At 36.8% G+C, this 25284-nt stretch overlaps 1 protein-coding gene across 5 annotated transcripts in view; it reads right to left on the bottom strand.

Annotated features, from left to right (window-relative positions):
* Nucleotides 1-25284, bottom strand: part of lrp8 (low density lipoprotein receptor-related protein 8, apolipoprotein e receptor) — a 170789-nt gene that overhangs the window by 18295 nt on the left and 127210 nt on the right. For all 5 annotated transcript variants that reach the window (XR_009271678.1, XM_058778596.1, XM_058778598.1 and 2 more), the window contains exons 7-13: nucleotides 24586-24708; nucleotides 20407-20526; nucleotides 20011-20136; nucleotides 12246-12417; nucleotides 3999-4226; nucleotides 2938-3056; nucleotides 1945-2084 (exon numbers count right to left, since the gene is read on the bottom strand). Coding sequence is in view for 4 of the 5 variants with exons in the window: in XM_058778596.1 (XP_058634579.1) it covers nucleotides 1945-2084; nucleotides 2938-3056; nucleotides 3999-4226; nucleotides 12246-12417; nucleotides 20011-20136; nucleotides 20407-20526; nucleotides 24586-24708 (1028 nt within the window). In the remaining variant the exon portion in view is untranslated. The remainder of the gene's footprint in view (nucleotides 1-1944; nucleotides 2085-2937; nucleotides 3057-3998; nucleotides 4227-12245; nucleotides 12418-20010; nucleotides 20137-20406; nucleotides 20527-24585; nucleotides 24709-25284) is intronic.

Below are 25284 nucleotides of genomic sequence, written 5' to 3'. Positions count from 1 at the left end.
AGCTCCGTCAGGTGCTCCTGCTGGTGGCTGTTGATCAGTAGGACTCCTTAACCTGCACTAGACAGCATTCAAATTCTGCCGCATTGCAGCGCTCTCATCTAACGCACGGGCCACGAAGGCACCATATCTGATATAGATAACTGCTTTAATCTATGACACAAAAGGCTGGCTTCTAACATCCAAGTCTGAAATTTGTACTCCTTGAGCGAGGGGAGCCTCTTTATTAAAACCTTTCATCAAAGTCTTCGCTTCATTTGGGAAGGAGCAACTATCCCTGTGGAACTGGATTGGTCTTGACATTTTCAGTGCTTCCTACTAACCAATAAAATAATGTGAAAGCTGGTGTGGAGATATTGGTCTGTTTTATGAGACAGGGCAATGTAAAGGTCACACATCGTCTGAAAAGGTGACAAGAAAATGGAATAAATTTCTAATATGTAATTTGAAGTCTGCTGTGCTGGAAGCCAATATGTGGTGTACAGCGCTGTCTTCTTTAAGACACTAAAATAATTCCCTTAGGTTAGTAAAGCTCTCTGCCATGTTTATTTACAGTAAAACAAAATAACTGTTTTCTATTTTAATATACTTTAAAATGTAATTTATTTCTGTGATGGTAAAGCTGAACTTTACTCCAGTCTTCAGTGTCACATGATCCTTCAGAAATCATTCTAATATGCTAATTTGATGCTTATGAACCATTTCTTATCATTAGCAATTTTGAAAACAGTTGTGCCTCTTAATATTTTTGTGGGATCCATGATACATGTTGAATTCATAGAATTCTTTACTGAATATAATGTTCAAAACAACAGGATTCATTTTTGGTAATTTAAAAGTCTTTACAGTCACTTTTAAACTATTTAATGCATCCTTGCTGAATAAAATTAATAATTTCTATTAACTATGAAACAAATCTTACTGATCCCAAATAAATAATACTATTCAATGAAATTATTATGCTATTATTATCTCATTAACGTTCGGTTTTTCACATAAAGCTACTGTATGTCCCCTGAAGGTGTGGAATATAGGGCACAAGTTGTACTGACGACTTTCATGGTGTTTCACTGAAAAATTAATTGCCATATGGGTTTGGAATGACATAAAGGTAAGTAAATGATGAAAAAAACAACAACAACAAAAAAAAGAAACCTAGAAAAAAGGGAAATGGGAAAAGAGAAAAAGGCATTTAGTAGTTTCAATTTTCGTTACTTAATGTTTTTTTGTTCACTTTTAATCTGTCCACTGCCAAAAGGAAAAGTTTACTTGGAGAAAACAAAATGTAATTTAATTTTGAGAAATTATGCAATTAAAAATAATGAACCAAAATAATGAGCTTACTGAAACTGACTCCGGCACAGAAAGATTTGTATGCTCCTTTAAGCACATCTACAAAACACCCCTAAAGTTAGAGGGTAGTTTTTGGCTACAGTTGTCCCCTACTGTTTTGCAACTTCAGCAGCCAAGTGGAGAACTTAAGGAATACTTTAGGACCAGCCTCAAGGATACTGCAGCAAACTAGCGGTTCATTTCACATGTGCCCTGGACAAAAGTAAAAGAATGAAGAAAAAAACATTGTTTCCTTCTAGGGTTTGACCTCAGGGTGCCCTCTTACTGAGCTGGCTCATCGACTGGCCTGATGAAGGGCATAAGGTGATCTATTGTTTGGGCCGGTTCCTGCCTTCAGGTGCCTTAGAAGCTGCCAAAGCAAAAAGGCTTTTTAATTTGGTTTGTGTCTTTGGCTGGTGCCACAGCCATACATCTCTTGGCAAGTGTTACTGTCTCACAGTGAGGCCCCTGTTATCCAACTACACCCTGTGAGCAGAAACATGTTTATGTGTGCATTATGAAGCCAAACTGAGCATAGGAAGTTCTTGCCAATGCAGCTCCATCTGTGCCTGCATGAATGAGTACCTCAGTAAATTATTGGATAAATTTGCTTACCTCAAAAAGAGTCAGGGCAAAGGGATGTCCGAGATGATCCATGGAGGACAGCAAAACTCTACGGTTGTCTCCATTCAGGTCCACACTGGAGATCAGATGAAGCTTGGAATCCACCCAGTAGAGTCGTCTGCTAGACAGATCTGGAAGACGAAAGAACTTTTAATCGAACATATAAGTAGCACTTTAATAATACAACAAATGCTTTTAATTTAACATGAGTGGTCAAAGGAAACGTAGAATAGTGGGAAGTACCTGAAGGGATCATTTATATTTCATAGTGTATGATTTTTCATATTTCAAGTAAAAAAGTCAGTTGGAAATGAAATGGAAGGCACAACTGAAAAAAAAAACAATCAATGACAAAAAATCCGCAACACAATGCACTTCAAAATCTCACCGCTTTGCAAGGTTACTTTTCCCATTATGAAAGTATTTCGTTTCTAAACAGACTTAGCAATTCTCAATTCCACCTTTTTTGTCAATATCTTTTTTTTCTCTCCGTCTACCATAACTGCTTTTTCAAATGGCTTTCATGTTAAGCGAGCCAGAGAAATGATGGCGATATTGACAGCGTTGCTTGAGCAATTCCATTTAGTTTTTCCCAAACTGACGGGTGATTGATGAGAAACAATGAAGGTGAATGATTCAAAGCCCTGCTGGCCACAGGAGGCTGCTCTTCATTATTAACACTCTTTCTTCTCCTTCTGCCTCACTCTTTCTGGGTTTGTTTGGTCTTTCTCAATCCTAATGTTTCTTTTTTCCCTTTTTCCTCTAGTATTTTGGTTGATGTCTCTTGTAATGATGGCAAACACAGCTCTCTTGTGTCTTGCTTTTTGGTATAATACGCTTTGTTTTGCTCTCTGCTGTTTCTCTTTCATCTTTTGTTGTCTTTTCTGCTATTCTCCAGTGTGTTTTTCTCTATTTTGTCTATATTTGAATACTTTTGATTTGAATGGAAAAACTGTACTGCAAAACTTTCAAATGGTGTTTTACCAAGCGCAATCCCATTGGGCCACTCGATCCTCTCTGAAACCAGAACTTGTCGATCCACTCCGTTCATTCCAGCTTTCTCGATCTTGGCCTGCGTTCCCCAATCTGACCAGTACATGAACCTGAGGGGATCAAAACAAACAAAATGTTCATAATCAGAATCATGGAGAGATCTAGTGGTTCTCAGCCTTTTTGACTCCATCATTTTTCCAGTTTGTTATTTACTGGATGAGGATTAAGAATAAGGATTATGAAATATTTTTTACTCAATTTTTACCCAATAAAATATTTCAAAGCTTGGTCCACTTTAAGTCATATTTGAAGTCTTGAAAATCCATTTTCCCCCACATTTTCAAAGCTGGTGGGAAAATCTGTGGAATACTGCATTTAATGTACTGCATTTAAGTACGTTAATTATTCAAAATTCCTATTAAATGTAGAGGCAGGTGATATATAAAATTTCGTGAATGACATTATTACAATTCTGCACAAATTTGCAGAGCTCTTGGAGGACTTCCCTTTGTTTGGGCTGCAAAAGTTTCATGTTACCAAATAAACCAGAAGCAGTTAAATGGAAAATTAGGAAGCAATGGCCTTGAAACTTCAATGTTTATCACCTGTCAAAAGTCAAGGTGAATAGGTGAGAGTATGCTCATTAAAAAAAGTCAGTACATTGCTCCTGTCCTATAGGAGTGAAGTGGGCACTTTACCCACAGGCAACAATTAAGTTGGTATGCCGACCAGCTTGAGACTCATTTGCATGTTTTTCATGCTCTTCTACTTCTGTAATATGGTGAAAAGATCCCTGAGGGGAAAGATTCATCATGAAGAATGCCAGTAAAAGAAAATGATACAAACGAAGTGAAGGAACCTTTGATAAGGCTTTCAAAAATCACGGGGTGTTGACACATATCATGCAACGTTCAACATATTTATGTTATTCATTATTATTTAATGCAACAGAGGGTTTGAAAAGACTGGAGGGAGAAGGCTTAATATTTTCCTTAGGGTGACGAGAACAATTTTTGGCTGATTAAAAATATTATATATATATATATCATTACCCTTGTCTTGGGTCAACGGCGATGGCACGCGGTTCCCCAAGCTCTGTGTCGATCAACACCTTCCTTTTCTTGCCATCGCCAGTCGCGACTGAGATAGTTTTGTGTCCAGAGTCGGTCCAGTAGATGTTCTTATGGACCCAGTCCATTGCTAAGCCCTCTGGTGAATGTAGCGCAGTGTCTATGAGCGTGATCTGCTGAGAAGCATCGCTGGCTTTGTTGATGTATGCGCTGAAGAGGAGCAAACACACTGTTCATTTACATCCACAGCATTTAAACAGATGTATCCATCTATTCACAAAAAAATCACAAGATACTAGATGCATCCACCAGATTCATGGAGAATAAGCACAATATAAATAGCTGACACTCCCAGCTGTTGTTTATGTACACATAGGCAGCAAAGTGAGGCAACATCTGCATATTTCTCAGAGAACAATTGTAGGACAAAATGGCTGTGACTTTTCCTGTCTCTGAAAGTTACAGTGACGTACAGTGAAGTAGATTTGATTGCCCTTTGAAGCCTGGTGAAATCTGACGTGACTGATCTTATGATCTAGCTCTCCTGAGAAAGAGTCATTATCACTTTGGTGTCACCTGGGTTATTTGACAAAAGGTATTCCATTTAAATACCCCATATACATGTTGCAAACACAAACAAAAATCTAGTAATGATATTTTGTGTTTTTGGCTTGTCTTCACCTCAGTGTTTCTTACTACTTAAAATACTACCAAATTCACAAACTTTTATGAAAATACAATATGGAAATAAAAGTTAACATTTTGTATATAATCTTTAGACTACAGTTTAGAAGTTTGGGCTTAGATAGATTTTAAAAAGACAAATACATTTTTTCATAAATGATACATGAAATTGATCAAAAATTACAGTAAAACATTTATAATGTTAGAAAATATGTTTATTTTATCGTTTACTTTCTATTCATCAAAGAATCCTGAAAAAAATTGACAATGTTTGTTGTTCAACTTTGATAATAATGTTTCTTACATACCAAAGCAGCATATTAGATTGATTTCTGAAGGATCATGTGACACTGAAGACTGAAATAATGGCTGATGAAATTATTTAAAATGTTCAGTTTTGCTGTTTTTAGAGTTACTGTATACTGTTTTTACTGTACTGTGTTACTGTACTATAGTAGTGTATTTTTTTTAATTGACAATGCATTATTTACAAAAATCTTTTAATGCTAATTAGTTGTACATTATCCATGTTCAAATCATATTTTTTTCATATATTCTTCTAAGCAAATAATGCAACAAACAAACCAACCAACCAACCAACAAATACACAAACAAACAAAACTGTCGCTGTAAAGTGAAAAAAATAAAATAATAATAATAATAATAGTTATATATATATATATATATATATATATATATATATATATATATATATATATATATATATATATATATATATATATATATATATGGCGATTTTGTTTTGTTTTTGAATGCCATTTTATCTGAGTTACAGGAAGTTGTACCATGTTGGTATAGAAATCAAAAACTGGTTATTGGTAGAAATACCAGCATTGAAACCTTGTAGATTTCCAGCATAATGTTTCAAATTTTGAAACACTTACTTCAAATCTACAAAATATTTGCTTTCAATTTGAAACAGGAAAAGGCACCCATTTCACAGGTCACTGACAGTGAGAAGGTGCTTTGTGTTATAACCTGGTAATTTTCTATTTGCAGTCACCTAGTGCCTTTAACAGATACTGCTTCAACAGCCATCAAAATGGGCCCATCTCCTCTTATAAGACCACAGGACTTTAAGACACTCTTTTCAGAGTGGATCTTAAGTGAATCACAAGGACAGGGGCAATAGCAGTCAGGGAACATTTCTCTTATGCTTTCATTGGCTTGACTAGGAGTTCTATTAATAGGAACAGGTCTCCTGGATCCTTTCAAACACTGATGATTCACAAATGATACAAAACAAGAATAAAAAATTAATAATAACATACAATAGTATTGATAAAATGTCCTGTTGCTTATCACTTGCTGCATCATGCCGGGTTACGACACTGTGTAACAAGTTAAAATGAGTCAAACATCTATCAAAGCCAAAACCACAGGGTGTTTTGTGTTCACACCAGGATCAAACAATGATGTATTTGATCAACAAGAGCAACAAATTGTCTGTTTAATTGGCTGGGTTTGGGTTCCCTCTGACATCTTAATTACAGCAGGAGCCTTGCATCGCATTAACCCAAAATGATGTTAATTGGAATTAATTAAAGCAATAAACAACATTAATCTATCAACCTTTATACTGAAAGAGAGGTTTTGAGCTCTCATGCTAGAGAACCACTATGTAAACAAAACAGCTTTTTACTGACAGATCAATAACCACATAACCCTTAAAATATACACATGCCAGTTTCAAGTAAACCTAAGTGAGGATTGGTTAATGGCCCCAACAATGGCCCTTACAACTGATATGCCTCATTTGAGGTTTCAGCTGTCAGCTTACATCTACACTGTTGTGTCTTCACCGTAAGCATCAATTCATGCCACTCTCTCTGTCAGGGAGCACATACATAAATTAAACTCCCTGCAGACAAGCAGAAGTATTTCCATTCTTCTGAGGGGTTTATAAAGTGATAATGAACTGTCGTATGTCGTTCTAACACAAGCCCTCCTGAGGGGTGTGGGGATGAGTAATGGGACGCATTATTGTGGGAGGTAAATTATGGGAAGCATATGGTGCGGTTGAAATGATTTAGAGATGGTCCTAGAGGCTGATGTGACTCAGAGTGATTCAGGAAGTGAGGTGGAGACCCGAGCATGACGAGCCAGCACGCACACTGGGACAGTAAAGGACAAACGTTGGTCAAGTTTTCCAGCTGCTGTTGTAGCACAGGCAGGCTGTGTGACAGGCTGCTGTCCGACTGATAAGATGACTTTGTTAAACGGCCGGTAGCGCTTATTCAAGACCCCCCCTAAGGAACTGAAATGTCCTTCTATGAGGACAAAAATATCTGAGAAAAGTGTTTTGGTAGGCATGGAGCGACAGAGCTGGGTAATTAAAGGAATGCTGCAGTATAAACTTAATTTAATTCAAGATATATTTTAAGTTCTGAGGATGTCAGTCTATCACCCCTCTATCACTTGGTAGACCAAGTAAACCCAAGAAAAAGTCTGTGAAGCGTCACTGTTCGGACGCTCTTGCTTACTGCTCTGCGCTTTGCTCCCTTCTTATGTACTTTTCTCAGATTTTTCTAAGATTTTAACTTCAGCAGATCAGCACAGTGCTGAAACAACACATTTTTGGCAGAAACACTAAAACTAAAACATGGACTCCCTCAGCATACAAGCCGGTGAGTCCCGTGAATCCAGTGAATCTCAACAGTTTATACCAAGTGTAGAGGAACAAGCCGAAACTGATCGACAGACTAATTGATGGCACAAACAGGGAGCGAGACCCAAAGGCAATCGAAACATCAGATTGTCACAAGTATCTCGTATTGCTGCGGTAGCATCCTCTACCCCAGATATGGCTGTAACAAAGCTTGCAAACACTGGTATTCTACCACCCCCTATACATCTTGAGATTTGACAACAGATTTGAAGCATTAATGAATGTGGGTGAGGAATCCCCAAATGTGACTAAACATGGATCGTATCAGCCAGCAGCTAACATCGCTACTAACAGGTGCTCAAGGTCGAGCAGACAGCGGCATTCAGCTCAGAGCGCAGCCGAGCCCAGAGCCTATATTATCAGAAACAACAGTAGCAGGACTACAACTAAATGCTGCTTTCCTCAAGTAACCGTCTCTGATGTGAACAGGGAACTTCAGAACATTCTAATGAAGCACAAGACTGCAAATCGAGTCATCATCCATGTGGGTAAGAATGATATTCGGAAAGAGCAGTCAGAAGTCCTTAAGAAGGATTTCAGTGAACTCTTTGAAACACTTCAAAGACTTGAAGTTCAGTCATCCATCAGTGGACCACTCCCAGCAAGGGGAACTAACATGTTTTCACGGTTGCTTGGGCTGAATACATGGCTACAAAGGACCTGTGGTATAAAAAGAGTCAACTTCATTGACAACTTCAATCTTTTCTGGGGCCATAGACAACTGTTTAAACTGGATGGCCTCCACCCAAAGAAACTTGGTACAAGAGTGCTAAAGGACAATATCTATTTCTCCCTCTGTCATCCTTCAGTAGTGTGTGCCAATCCACTTAACCTGAATGGCACACACACACACACCTGGACAGAATATGAGTGACCACAGGACTTCATATCAGCTTTCAAGTCATCATGTGGTTGACACATCCCACAAGGACACTGATAACACTAAGCAGCCAAAACAACCATTGCTCGTGGACATCCCGGCTGAGCCCTGCCCACAGAGCTCATCACAGACCGACTGTGATGAACTACAACAGCTCCAAGACTCAGCACCCAAGGACGACTTTCTGGAAAACAGCCAGGGAAGCCAGGACAACATATCACAGCCACCGGAAACACCAGAGCCAGAGCCCCCGCTCACCAGACACACTATCCCTCTCTCCAGCATCTCCGCTTCTAAGCTTCTCACAGAAAATGGAGGAACTGGCGTATGCTGGGACAAAAAGCCCCCAGATAGCAACCAAAAAACAGCGGGCCCCATAACCACCAAAGCCTGTGGACCCAGCTCATGCTCATCCTCCTCCTCCTGTGAGAGCTCTCCGGCCGCTGCCACAATGCCAGGGTATGTCTCAACGCCAGTCCCCGCTATGATAGCAGCAACTTTCACAAATGTTTACAGAACAAGCGGGAACCCAGTGTGCCTGTAGCTTTCTCTATCTCTGTTTTATCACATGATAGAAAGTCTTAAGGCCTTCTCAAGCCTTATGGCTGACCCATCTAATCTGCGGCCTATTATGCATCAAACTAAGATTGCTGAAACACAAAGTAATGCCATTAAGTTAGCATTTTTAAACATTCACTCACTAAAAAAATTAATCATTTCTGATCAGTGACTTAATAACCACAAACAACCTGGATTTTATGTTTCTAAATGAAACATGGCTAGAAGAGAGCTGCAGTGCAACAGTCCCCAATGAAACAGCCCCTTCTAACTTTAATTTTATAAGTGTCTGCAAGACTGTTAGTGTAGCTGCTCTATTTAAAGATGTTTATCAATGCAAGCAAGTGTCATTTGGTCAGTACTTGTCTTTTGAATATGTAGGTATTTCGCTGAAAGGTGCTCCACGCATTCTGTTTATCATTATTTACAGGCCTCCAAAATACTCTCCAGCCTTTGTTGAAGAGTTCACAGAACTGTTATCAATGATTTCCTCAGAGTTTGACTGTTTTGCTGTTGCAGGGGATTTTAATATTCACATAGATAATGCAGAAATCAAGACTACAAAAGAAATTATAACGGTTTTAAACACTTTTGACCTGATTCAGCATGTGCATGGACCCACACACAATTGTGGACACACTCTAGATTTACTCATTAGTAGAGGTCTAAACATTTCATCCATTGATATTAAGGATGTAGCACTATCTGATCACTTCTGTATTCTTTTCTTTGATATATTGATCTCTGTTACCACTGAATCTAGATCTGACTCTGTCAAAAAGAGATGCATTAACGAAAAACACTAGTGCGCTATTTATGGAGGCTATATCTTTAACCCCAAGCTTTTCTGCAGACTCTGTTGTTCTTCTCTTTGATTCCTTTAACTAAAAAGTTAAGAATGTTATTGATGATATTGCTCCCGTGAAAGTCTGCAAGAAGAATGGCAGACAAAAATCACCTTGCAGAAAATCAACAGCAGTTCAGAGTATGAAAAGACAATGCAGAAAAGCTGAGCAGATGTGGCGGAAGACGAAACTAGAAATTCACTATAGCATCTATAAAGACAGCCTTCATGCTTTCAATGTGGAACTAGCCACAGCCAGACAGACCTTCTTCTCAAACCTTATAAACAGTAACTTAAACAACACTCGCACTCCTTTTGCTACTGTTGAGAGACTAACAACCCCCCCCAAGTCAGATTCCCAGTGAAATGCTTTCCGACAGCAAATGCAATGAGTTTGCTTCCTTCTTTTCTGAGAAGATCAATAATATCAGAAAGGCGATTGGCACATTTTCTAGTTAAGCAGAGGTCACACGGATTCGACTGCAATTTAAAAAAGTAGTAACTATGTCTGTTTTTGAAGCAATTGATAGCAAAATTTTGGAATAAATAGTACAGCACCTTAAATCGTCAACCTGCTATCTTGACACACTTGCCACATCTTTTTTCAAAAGTGTGCTTAACTGTTTAGAAGCAGATCTCTTAGAAGTGGTGAACACCTCACTTCTTTCTGGGACTTTTCCAAACTCCCTAAAAACTGCAGTTGTTAAGCCCCTTCTGAAAAAGCGCAATCTTGATAACACCCTGTTGAGTAACTATAGACCAATATCAAATCTTCCTTTCATAGGTAAGATTATTGAAAAGGTAGTTTTTAATCAGCTGGACAATTACTTTAACTCAAATGGATACTTGGACAATCTTCAAATCTAGTTTCCGAGCGCATTACAGCACAGAGACAGCACTCATTAAGATAATAAATGATATTCGCTTTAATTCTGATTCTGGCAAAATATCAGTGCTGGTACTACTAGATCTTAGTGCTGCGTTTGACACTGTCGATCATAACATACTTCTAGAGAGACTGGAAAACTGGGTTGGGCTTTCTGGGATGATACTCAAATGGTTCAGGTCATACTTAGAAGGGAGATGTTATTATGTGATTATAGGAGAGCATAAGTCTAAGTGGACGTCCATGACATGCGGAGTCCCACAAGGCTCAATTCTTGCACCGCTCTTGTTTAGCCTGTATATGCTCCCACTAAGTCAAATAATGAGAAAGAACCAAATTGCCTATCACAGCTATGCTGATGATACCCAGATTTACCTAGCCTTATCCCCAAATGACTATAGCCCCATTGACTCCCTCTGCCAATGCATTGATGAAATTAACAATTGGATGTGCCAGAACTTTCTTCAGTTAAACAAGGAGAAAACTGAAGTCATTGCATTTGGAAACAAAGATGAAGTTCTCAAGGTGAATGCATACCTTGACTCTAGGGGTCAAACAACTAAAAATCGTGTCAAAAATCTTGGGGTGATTCTGGAGACAGACCTTAGTTTTAGTAGTCATGTCAAAGCAGTAACTACATCAGCATACTATCATCTCAAAAACACTGCAATAATTAGATGTTTTGTTTCCAGTCAAGACTTGAAGAAACTTGTTCATGCCTTTATCACCAGCAGGGTGGACTATTGTAATGGTCTCTTCATCGGCCTTCCAAAGAAGACCATTAGACAGCTGCAGCTCATCCAGAACACTGCTGCCAGGATTCTGACTAGAACCAGAAAATCTGAGCATATCACACCAGTCCTCAGGTCCTTACACTGGCTTCCAGTTACATTTAGGATTGATTTTAAAGTACTTTTACTTGTTTATAAATCACTCAATGGCATAGGACCTAAATACATTGCAGATATGCTCACTGAATATAAACCTAACAGACCACTCAGATCATTAGGATCGAGTCAGTTAGAAACACCAAGGGTTCACACAAAACAAGGGGAGTCCGCTTTTAGCTATTATGCCGCCCACAGTTGGAACCAGCTTCCAGAAGAGATCAGATGTACTAAAACATTAGCCACATTTAAATCCAGACACAAAACTCATCTGTTTAGCTGTGCATTTGTTGAATGAGCACTGTGCTACGTCCGAACTGATTGCACTGTATTTGATATATAATCATTTTCTATTCTTAACTGTTTTAAACTCATTTTAAATCAATTTTTTTTTTTTTTTTAAATTCCTTGTTTTTATTGTAGTGATTTTTTTTTTTTTAATGACTATTTTACTTCCTTTTATGTAAAGCACTTTGAATTACCACTGTTTATGAAATGTGCTATATAAATAAACTTGCCTTGCCTTGTGAAATGTGCATGGAAATAATTTCCTTCACATCTCTCAATCCATGATGCTGGTTGCTGTGAGAACATTTCCAGCAAGTATATGGCAGCTGTTCTCATGCATTTAATATCTGCCAGCTGAGAGGAGGCGGGAAGAGGTTCTCAAAAGAGGTTTTCAACACTGCACCGTCTCCTCCTACCAAAGTGTTGAGCACTAATTGCAAATTATCCTTCTTAAATAAAGATTAAACAGCTGTCAAGTTAGAGAAATGGAACATGCTCTAATGTTGTGTATACCTGAAGATCTTGCGATGGTAGAGGTCACACCAGTACATCTTGTTGGTGGTCACGTCCACATCTAGGGCCACGGCGTTCTTCAGGGTTGGCACTACCTGCGTATAGTCCTTCTTCACCAGGTCAATGCGCCGGATCTCATGTCGGTTTGTAAACATAAGATACGGGCTCTTACCTATGAGGGGAAAATAAAAAGTTTCATCACTTGTTATCTTGGGATCCTCCTAACAGATGACTGAGCTGATAAACCAATCAATATTAGGCCATGGTGAGATAATCAACATCAGAAAAATCATTAAAAATAGGAAAAATGAGATTTCTTTAACTTCTCTATTGTTTCAATTCACCTTGATAAACTGAGAATTTTGCTTATTAGAGAAAAAAAAAGACCCGAGAATCTCGCATACGTCTCCTTTTGTTTGAGAAGAGATCATAATGTCAAAATCACATTTATGATATATGTAATTTAAATAAAAGTAAAAATAAATGTAAGATACCAAATTATGCAAAGTAAAAAAAAGTAGACTTGACTTTTAAAAAAATAAAAAAAAAAAATAAACTTTTAGTGTACCTGTATTGTTGTCCATTATCACAATTACACAATAATGCAAATTAAAATAATTCCAATTATTCAAAAAGAACTCAAATGCTTCTGATAGACTTGTAAAACAAAATGATCTGTTCATTTTATAGCCCTATACTTTTACTGTATGCTAACAATTGTTTAATTTGTTTGTTTTTTTTCTTCTAAAGAATTTTGGAAGAAACCTCTGGGACAAAGATGGCAAATGATTAAAATGCTCCCAGATGAGAAGAATATTTTATCATTTATATTATTACATTTGCCGGAATGCAAATGTTGTGAGAAAGAAGCTAAAGAGAGCTGGCACTTCAAGTACTGCAGTAAAAAAAAAAAAAAAAAAAAAAACAGCAGTCTTCTCAGATGAGTAAACACATTAGGGCATATTATATATTTAAACAAGCATAGTGGCTGATTTGCACTCATACTATTTATTAATTAGAAAGGCACAAAAAAATAACCATATGACTCGCACGAGTGTACCCATTTGTGTGCATAAAATCAACGACTGAAATTTTTTTTTATTGCTTATTTAATTTGCAGAGCAGAAGCAAATGTGTGTGTGTCTAAATATAAACTGCAGCATTAATTTACTCATGAATGCTGTGTGAGTCTGCAGTGCACCTGCCGACCATGTGATTCAAGTTTCCAGGTTAGTGACATGTGGCCGAAGTGGGTTTGAGAGTTTCCAGGTAATTACCCTGCACTGTGGTGTGTATGGAGATGAGTGCGTGTATGTGTGTGAGAGTGTGCTTGTGTACTGTTGGGCAGCTTAGTCACTGCGATTTGGTGCTCAGTCATGCCAACACAGAATATCACTGACCCTATTAGTTTATCCTCTGTGTAGCAGCAAGGACACTCTCCCTATTTCTGAGTCACTTGGTCCCCTCCAGCTCCCCCTTCAAACCTACTTGATATGGGTGTAATTCATTTTCATCCTGTCACCTGCTCATATCACAAAAGCGCTACGATCCTGAGGAAAAATCTGTTCTCCCAACCCTCATTGTACCCTTCCTGTGCCCTCTATTAGAATTTTTTTTTCTTTTTTCAAAATCAGTTTGAGAAATGGCTGATTATACTTTCATTCAGCTTTTCATCTATAATAAGCTCATCGCATCCAGACATCTCACGATTTGTATTACTGTAGTAGAGGATATAATGTGATTGTCCCACAATTTGGATTCTTCTCAACAGTGATAGTGAGTTGCATGCAAAAAGCAACTAGAAGTAATTTTTTAAAGATATTATAAATTTCATGCAACATACAGAACAACACAGTAGAAAAAATAAATCTTCATCTTTACGCAAATGAGCTTTGATGAAATGTAGCAACTACCAGTGAGAATGCAGAGAGTGGAATTGTGGAATGTGTACTAACTACACAGCACAGAGACCCGACCTGGTTATTTATATCATAAGTGGTTAGATGGACTATAATCTGGAAAGGTCATGGTTGATTTGGTAGACTATCTTGGTCAACTTGGTTGGAGCTGGAAGACTATTATGACTAATCTGGGGGGAATACATGGTCTGACCAGATCCAAAACGGACTTATTTTTAATATTTTATGACTACATAATATAATATAATTTATAATAATAATAATAATAGTGTGTATTAATTTAACATAATATACACTACCACTCTATCAATAAAATTTTAATGTTTTTAAATGTTTTAAAAGTCTGTAAAAAAGGGCTGCATCCTGCATCTATCTGATTAAAATACAGTAAAAACTAATATTGTGAAAAATTATTACCATTTAAAATAACTGTCTACTATTTAAATATATTTGAAAATGTAATTCATTCCTCTGATGGCAAAGCTGAATTTTCTGCAGCCATTACTCCAGTCTTGACGCTAGATTCTCTACAAAACATTCCAATATGCTAATTTGCTAATCAAGAAAAATTTCTTCTTATTATTAATGTTGATAACACAAATTTCAAAAGAACAGCATTTATATGAAATAGAATTTACTAGTAGCATTTTAAATGTTTTTACCATCACTTTCAATCAATTTAATGCGTCTTTGCTGAATTAAAGAGTTAACTAAATTGTAAAAAATACAATTACTGACCTCAGACTTAATTTCAACAATAATTGTAGAGGGAAAAAAATACACACTAAATGATCACTCGCCAAACCAGACAGAGGCATCTCAGAAGATAAGCAAACATTAAATTCACATATACTTTGATGTTTTCTTAACTCTATTTAAAGCCTGAGAAGTGTTTTGGGGAGTTTCAGGTTTGAGTCCTATCAGCAAAAGCTTCCTTCACAAGACTATATGATCCACAGATGTCAAGTGTTATAGACAAATAAAATACAAAAAGAGTGCAAAAATAGATGATAGTGCAGGGGGTGAAGGAGAGAGAGAGACGGTGAGCGAGCATAATGAGCAGCAGGTGCTGTGTGGTCAGATGTCACTGTGAGGTTTGGCAGTGATGTAGAGAAGATGAGTGCAGCTAACGGATGAGATCTCATGTCTCTGTTATTCTCTTCCTCATTCCCTCACTCTTTCATACTTGATCTGGTCTAAGCCAAATACTGTTTTTGCTGAGGCGCTGAGTAGTGCTTGTGAGTTGGACAGGTGGATGGAAAGCCCATCCAGATTGTGTTGGAGAGAGAGCATTTCCTGCTGCACTTCCGAAAGCCCTCATGGACCACTGTATCGTCAGCAAATATTTTCATTTTCAACAAGAGTCAGGATTCAATCATTCTTACCCATCTGCTGGAATTATTAATCTTAGAAAGAGAGGGTGAGAAACAGAGAAAAAGAAACTGAGAGAGATAGAGAGAGAGAGAGAGCAATGTCACTTCCAGCTTCAGCTGAGCTGCATTACATTTACATAAAGTAACACGCTGACCATCTTTGGTGTCATGACAACTACTTTTGAGAAACGCATAAATCAGCACTTTCTCCAATGGCCATATGTGCTCTAAGCATCTTCATTCTGAAGGTGAAGCATCGCTGACTGAAGGGTTTTCTTAAGCAAAAGGGCATGATCTCTTAAACTGCCTTGATCCTTTATTACGAAAAGGAATTATAAAAACATGTTATTGTAATCCTTAAAACATGCTGAAGTGTCAAAAATAAAGTATATCCCGTGTCTTAACTACATAAATTAATTTGAACATTTTTATTCAATTTATTGAATTTCTGTGCCACTAGTTATATCAAACAGAACAACAAAAAAATTATGTTACTAAAAAGTAAATGAGAGTAGGTGCTTGCAAACCAAGATGGAATTTATTATATATATTTATATATGGACCTGTTTTTTAATTACTTAAAATAATAAAATTATGTTATCATTATTATACAATATTATTAACCAAGTGCATTATACATATTTATTGTTGTTGTTTTTGTTGTTAATAATAACTACTATTATTACTATTATTTACAACAATAAATATTGAAAATGCACATAGCTTTTTAATTGTTGCTAATAATTAAATAATTCAATGTTTTTATTATTGTGTCAAAATGTAGAAAAAGAAAATAAGTTCTTAATATTATCAGAAAATAATCTGCATTGCCATCGGTCATAAAAAAAAATCATGCTGGTTAAACTTTTTACAAAAAAAAAAAAAAAAAAACATTCTGCAGATTCTTACAGAGGTTGTAAGCAAGGCATTTCCTGTTGAGTTTTCACTTTAAACTGGGATGATATAAAAAGAAGTATTATAACATAAAAAAGGCAACCTCAAAAACAGTTGCCTTACACTATGCTTTTCCCACGGCCACAGTGGCGACAATAAGACAAGGACTGTCCAGTTTATGGTTCACACTTATTGGAGAGCCACAATTATTCTGTTATGATGTGATATCTATCATATCATTCATGCTTTTGATGAACAGCTTGTCTCAGTCCTTTAAACACACTGTGCTTCTTCCAAGACATCAAGACAGTCGCCGATGTCTTTGAGCTTCCCTCTCCACTGTCCACTGCAATTCTCCACTGTGCTTCACTTCTGCAACCATTTCATCCAATATTATCCCTCAGCCACTCACAACAGCAGCTCACAGAATAAACGTGAGCCATCAGTCCCAAAGACAACACGACACATCCAAACACGTATTTGATTTCCTCCACAAGCTGTTCCACACTGCAGACAGACATCATCCTATTGGCTGACACCCAGTGTGCAGAGCACAGACAGCGTGACACAGTTTCATCAATTTCTAGAGTCATATATAGGAAGTGAGGTGACGGAAAACAGGTGGGAGTGAAAGCATGAAGATAATCAAATGATGCATGTGGGGGTGTAACATCTTGACTGACAAGTAACAATGAAAAGAGAAGGAGACAGACATGAAAAAATATCTGCGATTATGCCAGTGCCACTCATTTCCCATAACCCCCTCGATCATGTCACTCAGCTGAGTCTCACATTGAGGCCAAATTACAAGCCTCAGATTTACTCTCAACAGGTGAGTGACCTCACACGTATAATGACAGTATGTGACAGGCCTATCAGAGAGCTGGAAGCACATGACACACATGCTGCTCTAGTATAATACAGGGTTCCCACACTTTTTCACCACACAATCTCCATGGCTTCTCCAGCCATTCGAATTTTCCAGATTTTTCCAACAAACTATTTCGAACCAATATTTTGGAGTTGCATATGGATAGAAAAAAAGCTATTTGTTACAGTACTTAATTCAATTTCATGCCTTTTCCAGAAGCCCAAATTTTAAATGCTAATAACACATATTTTAAAAAGACTAAAAATGATTAGATAAGCCACAATAAAAAGGCGTTATAAAAGTGACACATCAGTTGATTTTTAACTGTAAACATCCTACAGGTATGCAAATTATTACTAATATTACTTAGCATATTAATTCTTTATTTTGATTATTATCAACAAACATAATTTACTGAACAGTGGTATCTTTTATCAAACTGCTGTGTATTACAGTGATTTTACTACAGTTAAAGAGATTAAATTAAATTAATTTGCATCATTACTTACTTTTCGGTAAAAACCTTATGAATTTCTTTTCTTTCTTTTAAATTATATTTTGAAAATTTTTATTTGTCCTTTCAATGGAAGTCAATGGGCACCAAAACATATTTTGTTATATTCCTCAAAATACGTACATGATTCATGAATAACAGAATAAATGACATAATTTTTATTTGCTCTACATTTGGTGCTGAAGCTGATATGTACACAAATAATGAGTGGCTTGTGCCCCTACTGCACATTCATTGGATTTGCCTTTCATTCATAATATTTGTCTCCTCAAATCTTAACAAACTGATTATGTTAATTCAGATGTAACAGAATATTTAATTAAAGTACTGCATGCAGTATTAAGAAATTATGCTCACATATGAAAGGCACTGTCTGTTTTGTTCTGTTTGTTTTTGGCTGTGCTTGAATAAAAAAATAAAAAAATAAATAAAAAAACCTGAATGTGAAGTCTGTGAAATTGGTCTGGTCATGTTTTGTTTTACTAACAGGGTCACTGAACACTCTCTGGACACACTATTCATATCACAAGTCATTATAGCTTATACTGGCACCCAAAGGTCATATTTGCAGTTACTATTGTGTCTGAAAAATGGCTGTCATGCCCAGAAAACCAAAGTCTGTGAACACGGCGTATAAAAGCGTACCTCCCTCTTATCTCTAACGTGCCTCTGCCTGATATGCTTATGAAAGGGAACAAAAAGTTATTTATTTTACATTTTGAAAGATAGACCTGTGGCAAAAACATCAAGCTATTAAAATGATTTAATAGCTTTTCTAGGCACACCAAAAAGGTAGAACGATGAAGAAAAAACATGAAGCCTGATTTAAAATCCATAGATCTCCAGACCTTTAAAAGTGAATTTAGTCAAATAAAATAGATATTTTTTGATAGAAAAGAAAGTCAAATATCAAATCTTAATTTAAATCTGCATCTGTAATCTTGATCACATCACAGAACAAAGAAAGTCTGAATCAATCTTGACAGACTAGAAAAGAATAAAAACTCACATTTCAGTTACAGTACATATTTTCTGTTTTTATTGTCAAGAACCATAAAAAGACAAACTATCTCAACTATCTAAAAGAACTCTTTTATTTTACCTCAGATAAAAACACACACAATGCAAAATATAGTGCAAAGCAAGATATTTAATGTACTAAGATTCAATAAGGCTTGATACTGACCACACAAACTTAAACGGATATATCAGACCTGAACACAATACCAACAGAATGGAATTTCTGAAGAGTGAAATCACTAAGTTTTCAGTATGCTCTTTAGCCCGAGGGAACGGTTTTGTTCGCCAGCTTTACACATTGCACTTAATGACAGTGTTTCTCCAGCTGTCATCCAGCCTATCGGGAGTGCTGGAAATGCACTGAATTTTGACGCAGGCTGGTCAGGCCAATGAAGGACAATAAAGATGAGCTTCATTAGGTACACAAAACCCTAACAATTCCAAAGCATGCAATGATGCACCAATCCCATCTTTATAAAACAAACAAGTAGCCAGCAAACATAATACCCCACAATCTCCCTTCACTTATCAAATACAAAGAATTTTCAAGAAAAATACTGTCCTCTAACACCACTCTAGTGAATAAATAGAAGAGGTGATGCAATTTTTAAACAGCATTTTATTCCATCGCTACTATATGTAATGTGGTGTTAAAAAAAGAAGAAAAAAAAAAAAAAAGCTTTGGCAGTGTTGCTTTTATTTGTTCGAATTTCTTTTTATTTATATTTATCTATTTGTATTTATTATAAAGAATTTACCATAAATAAAAATTATATAATTTAACAAATTGAATTATTAATAATATAATTGATTGATATAGTTGAATATCTGTAAATACATTTTTTATTTTTTTACTTTTTAAATAGTACAACTATTTGTTTTATTAGTTTTGTCAATAATTGTAACTTAGACTTACAACAACAACTTATAAGTAATCAATGTGTATGTAGCAAATTAAGCTACATACACAAAAAAGCAGAAACAGAAAAAATGCTAAACTCAAAAAATACTCAGTTTTTAAAGAAATAATGAAAAATATTGCTTTGTCTCTGAAAAACAAAAATGTTATCATTGGTAAAATGTCCACTCCATTAGTATGTGCAACAAAAAAGGTACATTTTAAACCTTGGCCCAGAACAGTGATGGACGGAGCTGCTGGTGTGAGGTATCTTACCCACTGCTTTACACGTCTTGGTAACCGGGTCCATCTCGTAACCCTCGTAGCATTCACATTTGTAGTCGCCTTTGAGGTTGATACATATTTGACTGCAAGCATCAGGGTTCTCGCATTCATCTATGTCTGGAAAGGACCATCAGAAAAGCATTAGAAACAGCAGAGATACAGAGAGAACAGAAGCTTTTGTAACACAGTGTCCACAGACAAGATAAATGATGCTTGCAAACACCATCTGGGGATTTCTCTACTATCAATTTCAAAGCGATGACACTGAGAGTAAACAAATCATAGATGTTCACAATGCACGTACAATAGTGGTCTATTGGGAAAATGAGTACAATATAGCCTTGCGCAGCATCAAAATGTTGGTATCTGACATAATATACATGTTACCTCCACAAGTCTTCTTGTCAAGGAGCTTGTAGCCCGAGGGACATTCACACTCATAGCCGATCTGGCGGTCCTTACATATGTGAGAGCAGCCGCCATGGTTGATGGCACATTCATTGAGACCTATGACAGAAAAAAATAAGAAAGGTGGTGTCAAAGGTCAACGTGCCTGGCACGAATTGGACGGTAAGTGCCCATTGCAACCTGACAACAGGTGATGACAGACTGCTTCTTTCTCATTTTCTAGGTTGAGCTTCAAAAATTTATGAGAAAGTGAAGAGGTGAGTGCAGTCTAACTGAAAGACCTGCCTTAAATACTTGAAACTACTTGTGCATGTGGCACTGTGAGAGAGAGTGACAGAGTAATATGGCAAAGGTCTCACCGGTATTGCACTCGATAATTCTCTGAGCAACTAAAACATTTGGGCATTGGCTGATGGCTCCCTCCATTACAGATGACAGTCAGAATACACATCACTCTTATGTCACCTCTACAGTATTATCTGCTCTTTCTGACCCTAATAAAACGCAAACTCTTTACTTGGTTTGAACATCTCTTTTTAACTTTTATTACAACAATTACCACAGGAAAGTTTAACCATCTTGTGTCATTAACTCATTTAGGACTTTACCACAGATCTACAGTGAATTAACACAAACTTTTCAGCTTGAAACTTTCAAAACATAGTCCACAAATGTCATTCAGACAGCAGCACTTTTACGGTTGACTAGTCTATCACACATGTTCAGTTACAAACAAATTGTGGCTATCAATGATTATCAATAAGGATTATCACATGGGATACATTCACCTATGGCATTCATGTGATGCAGGTTTGAATCTGGCCAAATACCACTTCCAGTTACCTCTATAGTGTTTATTTGAGAAGCAAATACTACTACTACTACTACTACTACTACTACTACTACTACTACTACTTATTATTATTATTAAGGTTTTTAATTTTAGTTTAAAAATAGATTAGTTTATAAATAGTTTCAATTTATTAATTCAGCTTTTATTATCATTCTTATTAAGAATGACTATAATAATAAAGCTGAATAAATACATAAAAACTATTTATAACTCTATAAAATAAATAGAAACTATTTTTCACTATTTTTACACTAAATTTATTTAGCAAGAAAATACTAACACTAATAATAATCTTAATCATAATAATGCAAAATTATATAAATATAAAGAAATATAAACTATTATTTATTAAATTTATTATTATAAACTATTATTAACGTATGTATTAATTACTATAATTTTGAAAGCCAACAACAATAATAATAATAACAACAATATTAACAAGCTGTAAAATGAATGAATAAAGAAAGAAAGTAAGAAAGAAAGAAAGAAAGAAAGGAGTTTGTGAATATCAGTGTGTATTGGTGTGCACGTAGAACACAAGAGACATATAAACCAGCCTGACAGAAGAAAAAAAAATAAAGTGGACAGGTGGAGGAAAAAAGACAGCAATAGAAAGGGAGAAAGAGAAGAATAGCTGATGCTAATGCTGAGGAACAGCTGACAGCAGGAGATAGACGGAGGACAGACACACCACAGGAAGTTCAAGTGAAATAGGGCAAAGAAAAGACAAAGTAGAATGAAAGGAGACAGGTTGAGAGAAGAGGTAGGACAAACACCTGGACCGTGACTAAGAGAAATGCACACTCAAAAAGCGAGTGAGATGCTCTCCGACAAGCAAGAAAGTAAGTATTTTCTCCAGGCCACATATGAATCATGTATAACAAGTAAAGGATGCACTAGTGAATACGGAAGCGTAATCCCTGGCACCAGTCCTAGTGATTTAGCATGCATAGCTGCAGTGGCCCACTTGGAGCCAGTCCAGAGTGCACTGGGCTCAGAGGGGGGTGTCTGCCTTGCGTCAGGTGCCTGCACTAATCTCATCTGCTGAGTGGAGCGACCCGCAAGGAAATTAACACCATCCTGAAGAGCCACTGTGGGACCATGTATTTTACATTAAGGATTGATACAAGAGTGAACATAACCAGAAGGACCGGGAGAAAGAGAGAGGGAGAGCTGAGCAAGGAGCTGGCATTTCCTAAATACCATCTCGATCAAATTAACATACACCTGCAAGGTGTTGGAAAACAATCCGAACATTTAGTTAGTAAGATATTTTTATTACAAAGGTGAAGTGTGCAATATCAATGCGACAAGTGATGCCACATGGATCTGTTCATGAGCGCCACAATGTCGTGGTTTTACGTAACAGCTCAATTTCAGTTCGCTTCTGTATTGATATAGCAAACCAGCTCCCAGATTATCTCTGGCTCCACACCAGCCATCCAACCAATGACCAGAGGGCGGGCTGAGAGCCGTGACGTAGATGCTAAGCGCCGAATTCAAGAAGAGTGGTTCACATTTTTAATGGAGGTGATGTTGTGGCCCTACTCCTGACAGGTTTTGGGAAAAGTTTAATTTATCAACTGTTACCGATCGTCAGCGAGAAACTGGGGAGGCCAAAGTCCGGGAAGGCGATAATTGTGATAGTGTCCCCCTTAGTTGCCTTCATGGATGATCAGGTTAAGGAGGCAGCAAAACTCGGTCTGTGTGCTGCACAGCTTGGCGTGCACAATGATCGAGAGATCATGGAGGGGAATTTCAGCCGTATTTTTGGTAGCCCCGAATCCTGTATTTTCAATCCAAAATGGCGAGCTATGTTGGCATCAACCCTATACCAAGACAACCTCGTCGCCATTGTCGTTGACGAGGCACACGTCGCATACAAATGGTGAGTTTGCATACACAGGTTTGGTAATTAACTTCAAGTTAATTTATTTCGACATCAGCTCAGTTCAACACTGTCATTTGTTAACTTTTGTTGCAAGTTTCACAATGTTGCAAAAGTCGTTCACAGCCATCTTCACTCCGGTATTTCGCTCGATGGTTTTGTTTTCGCCACATACCTGTGTTTACAGCTGAAGTTCGAGGTGGCTGAGCAGGCACATAACATACGTCATAACCAAACGTTATGTGATTGGCTTACGGGTGGGTACACCAATGATTTTAAACTTCAGAAATTGTAAATTCGACTGCTTAGAAAAGTATGTAATCCTTTAAAACAGGGTTATTATCATTAACTAAAATTAAACAATTAAAACATTTTTTGTTAATTGAAATATTAAGATGAAACACTGAGCAAAACTTAAAAATGTTGCCTTGACAGAAATGAAGCACTAAAACGACTAACTGGAAATAAATACAAACAAAAACGCAAACTAAAATTGAAATACAACCTAAATAATAATATTTAAAACTAATAAAAATGACAAAAGCACAAAAACTTAAACTAAAATTAAAATGAAAACTGAATATATAAAAATAGTAATAAAACTATAAATACTAAAATAACATGGCTTTGCAATAAGATTACATATTAAATGATTACATTAGGTATAATTAACTAACAATGAAGATTTTTTTACAGGATTTGTTTATCTCCTTATGCTCCATCTGCCATTACTTGGGAAAATATGCAATCCTGCTCCAAATCAACACTATTGGTTGAGCTAGAAGCTGAGATATTGATATTGCTCAAACTCCCAAAAGCATTTATACTCTTCATGAAGCTGATCCTGAATGATTTACCTACAGTTGTCTATGTACATTACACTTGGAAAGAAGAAAGTATTTTAACATAATAAATTGTACACACTCCCCCAAAATCTGCCATTTTCAGGTTAAGCTTATCGCTGGAGAAAAAGTCCAGTTCCACAACATGATGAAAGAAAAGAACAGAGAGAAAAAAAACTGATCTATGGAAACCTGCATTCTCTATGGAGAGCAGGAGAACATGCTGGGCACGTTCTCCTTGTATGATAGCACCCGAGGGAAGACTCACACTTTGATCTTAATGATCGCTCTGTGGGTTATTGGCCCTTGATCAAGTGAAGCCCCTAATAGGCCAACACTGCCTATAAGCTTAAATGCTGGGCTAGGTTTAGTTTTCCACCTCCAAATTCAAAGTTACAAGAGAGAAGGAAAAAGCTGACCCTTTAATCTCGGCTTCCCACATTAAAACATGTAATTTCAAAACTTATGTTCTTATATAATACCTATTTTTAAAATCAAGTCCCAAATATATGATTATACCAGTAAACATTTTTTTAGGATCTGTGTAATTGTGCAAAAGTGTCTGAACTCACCGCACTCCTTCACAGGCTCATCAGACCAGTCCTTGCAGTCCTTGATACTGTCGCACACTTTACCGCTATCGATACATTCCCCGCTCTTACACATGAACTTCAGCGGGCCTTCACATTTGGTGGCTGTCAAGGACATAATAAAGAGTTCTTACACTTCTGATCTTCGAGGAGTACCACATAAAACTAAATTATGTAGAGTACAAAACATGAACTGCCATTACACAAAACACATTTCAAACGACACTCATTGCATGAATGTTCATTTTGCTCTTTGCCGTACAATGACAATAGACAGTGACAAGAGGCCATCAAGCTCAAAACAAGTACATAATAGCACCATAAAAGTAGTCTGTGGAATTTAACACTATTTCAAATCCTGTAAAGCCAATAAAACAGGTCTGTGTGAGAAACAGACTCAAATATATGGCTTAAGAAAATCTGGAATATAGTACATAAGTCATATGGACTACTTATTTAATACTTTAATGGGCCGTTCACACAGAATGTGTTTTTCCATTCCAATGCACCACTTTTCAACTTTTTTTCTACGTAAACACACACTAGATGGACATGTATGACCGTTCCGCTCGTGTCTCTCATTTTATTTTACGGCAACATGACGGAGGAGGCATTCTGCACTGCATCTCATGTTTTTAAACGCAAAGACGCATTCTGTGTGAACGGCCCCTAATGGTGCTT

This window comes from Onychostoma macrolepis, chromosome 06 (assembly GCF_012432095.1).
Source record: "Onychostoma macrolepis isolate SWU-2019 chromosome 06, ASM1243209v1, whole genome shotgun sequence".
NCBI lineage: Eukaryota > Metazoa > Chordata > Actinopteri > Cypriniformes > Cyprinidae > Onychostoma > Onychostoma macrolepis.
Note: the sequence above shows the minus strand (reverse complement) of the source record. Positions and strands in the feature narration are given on the sequence as shown.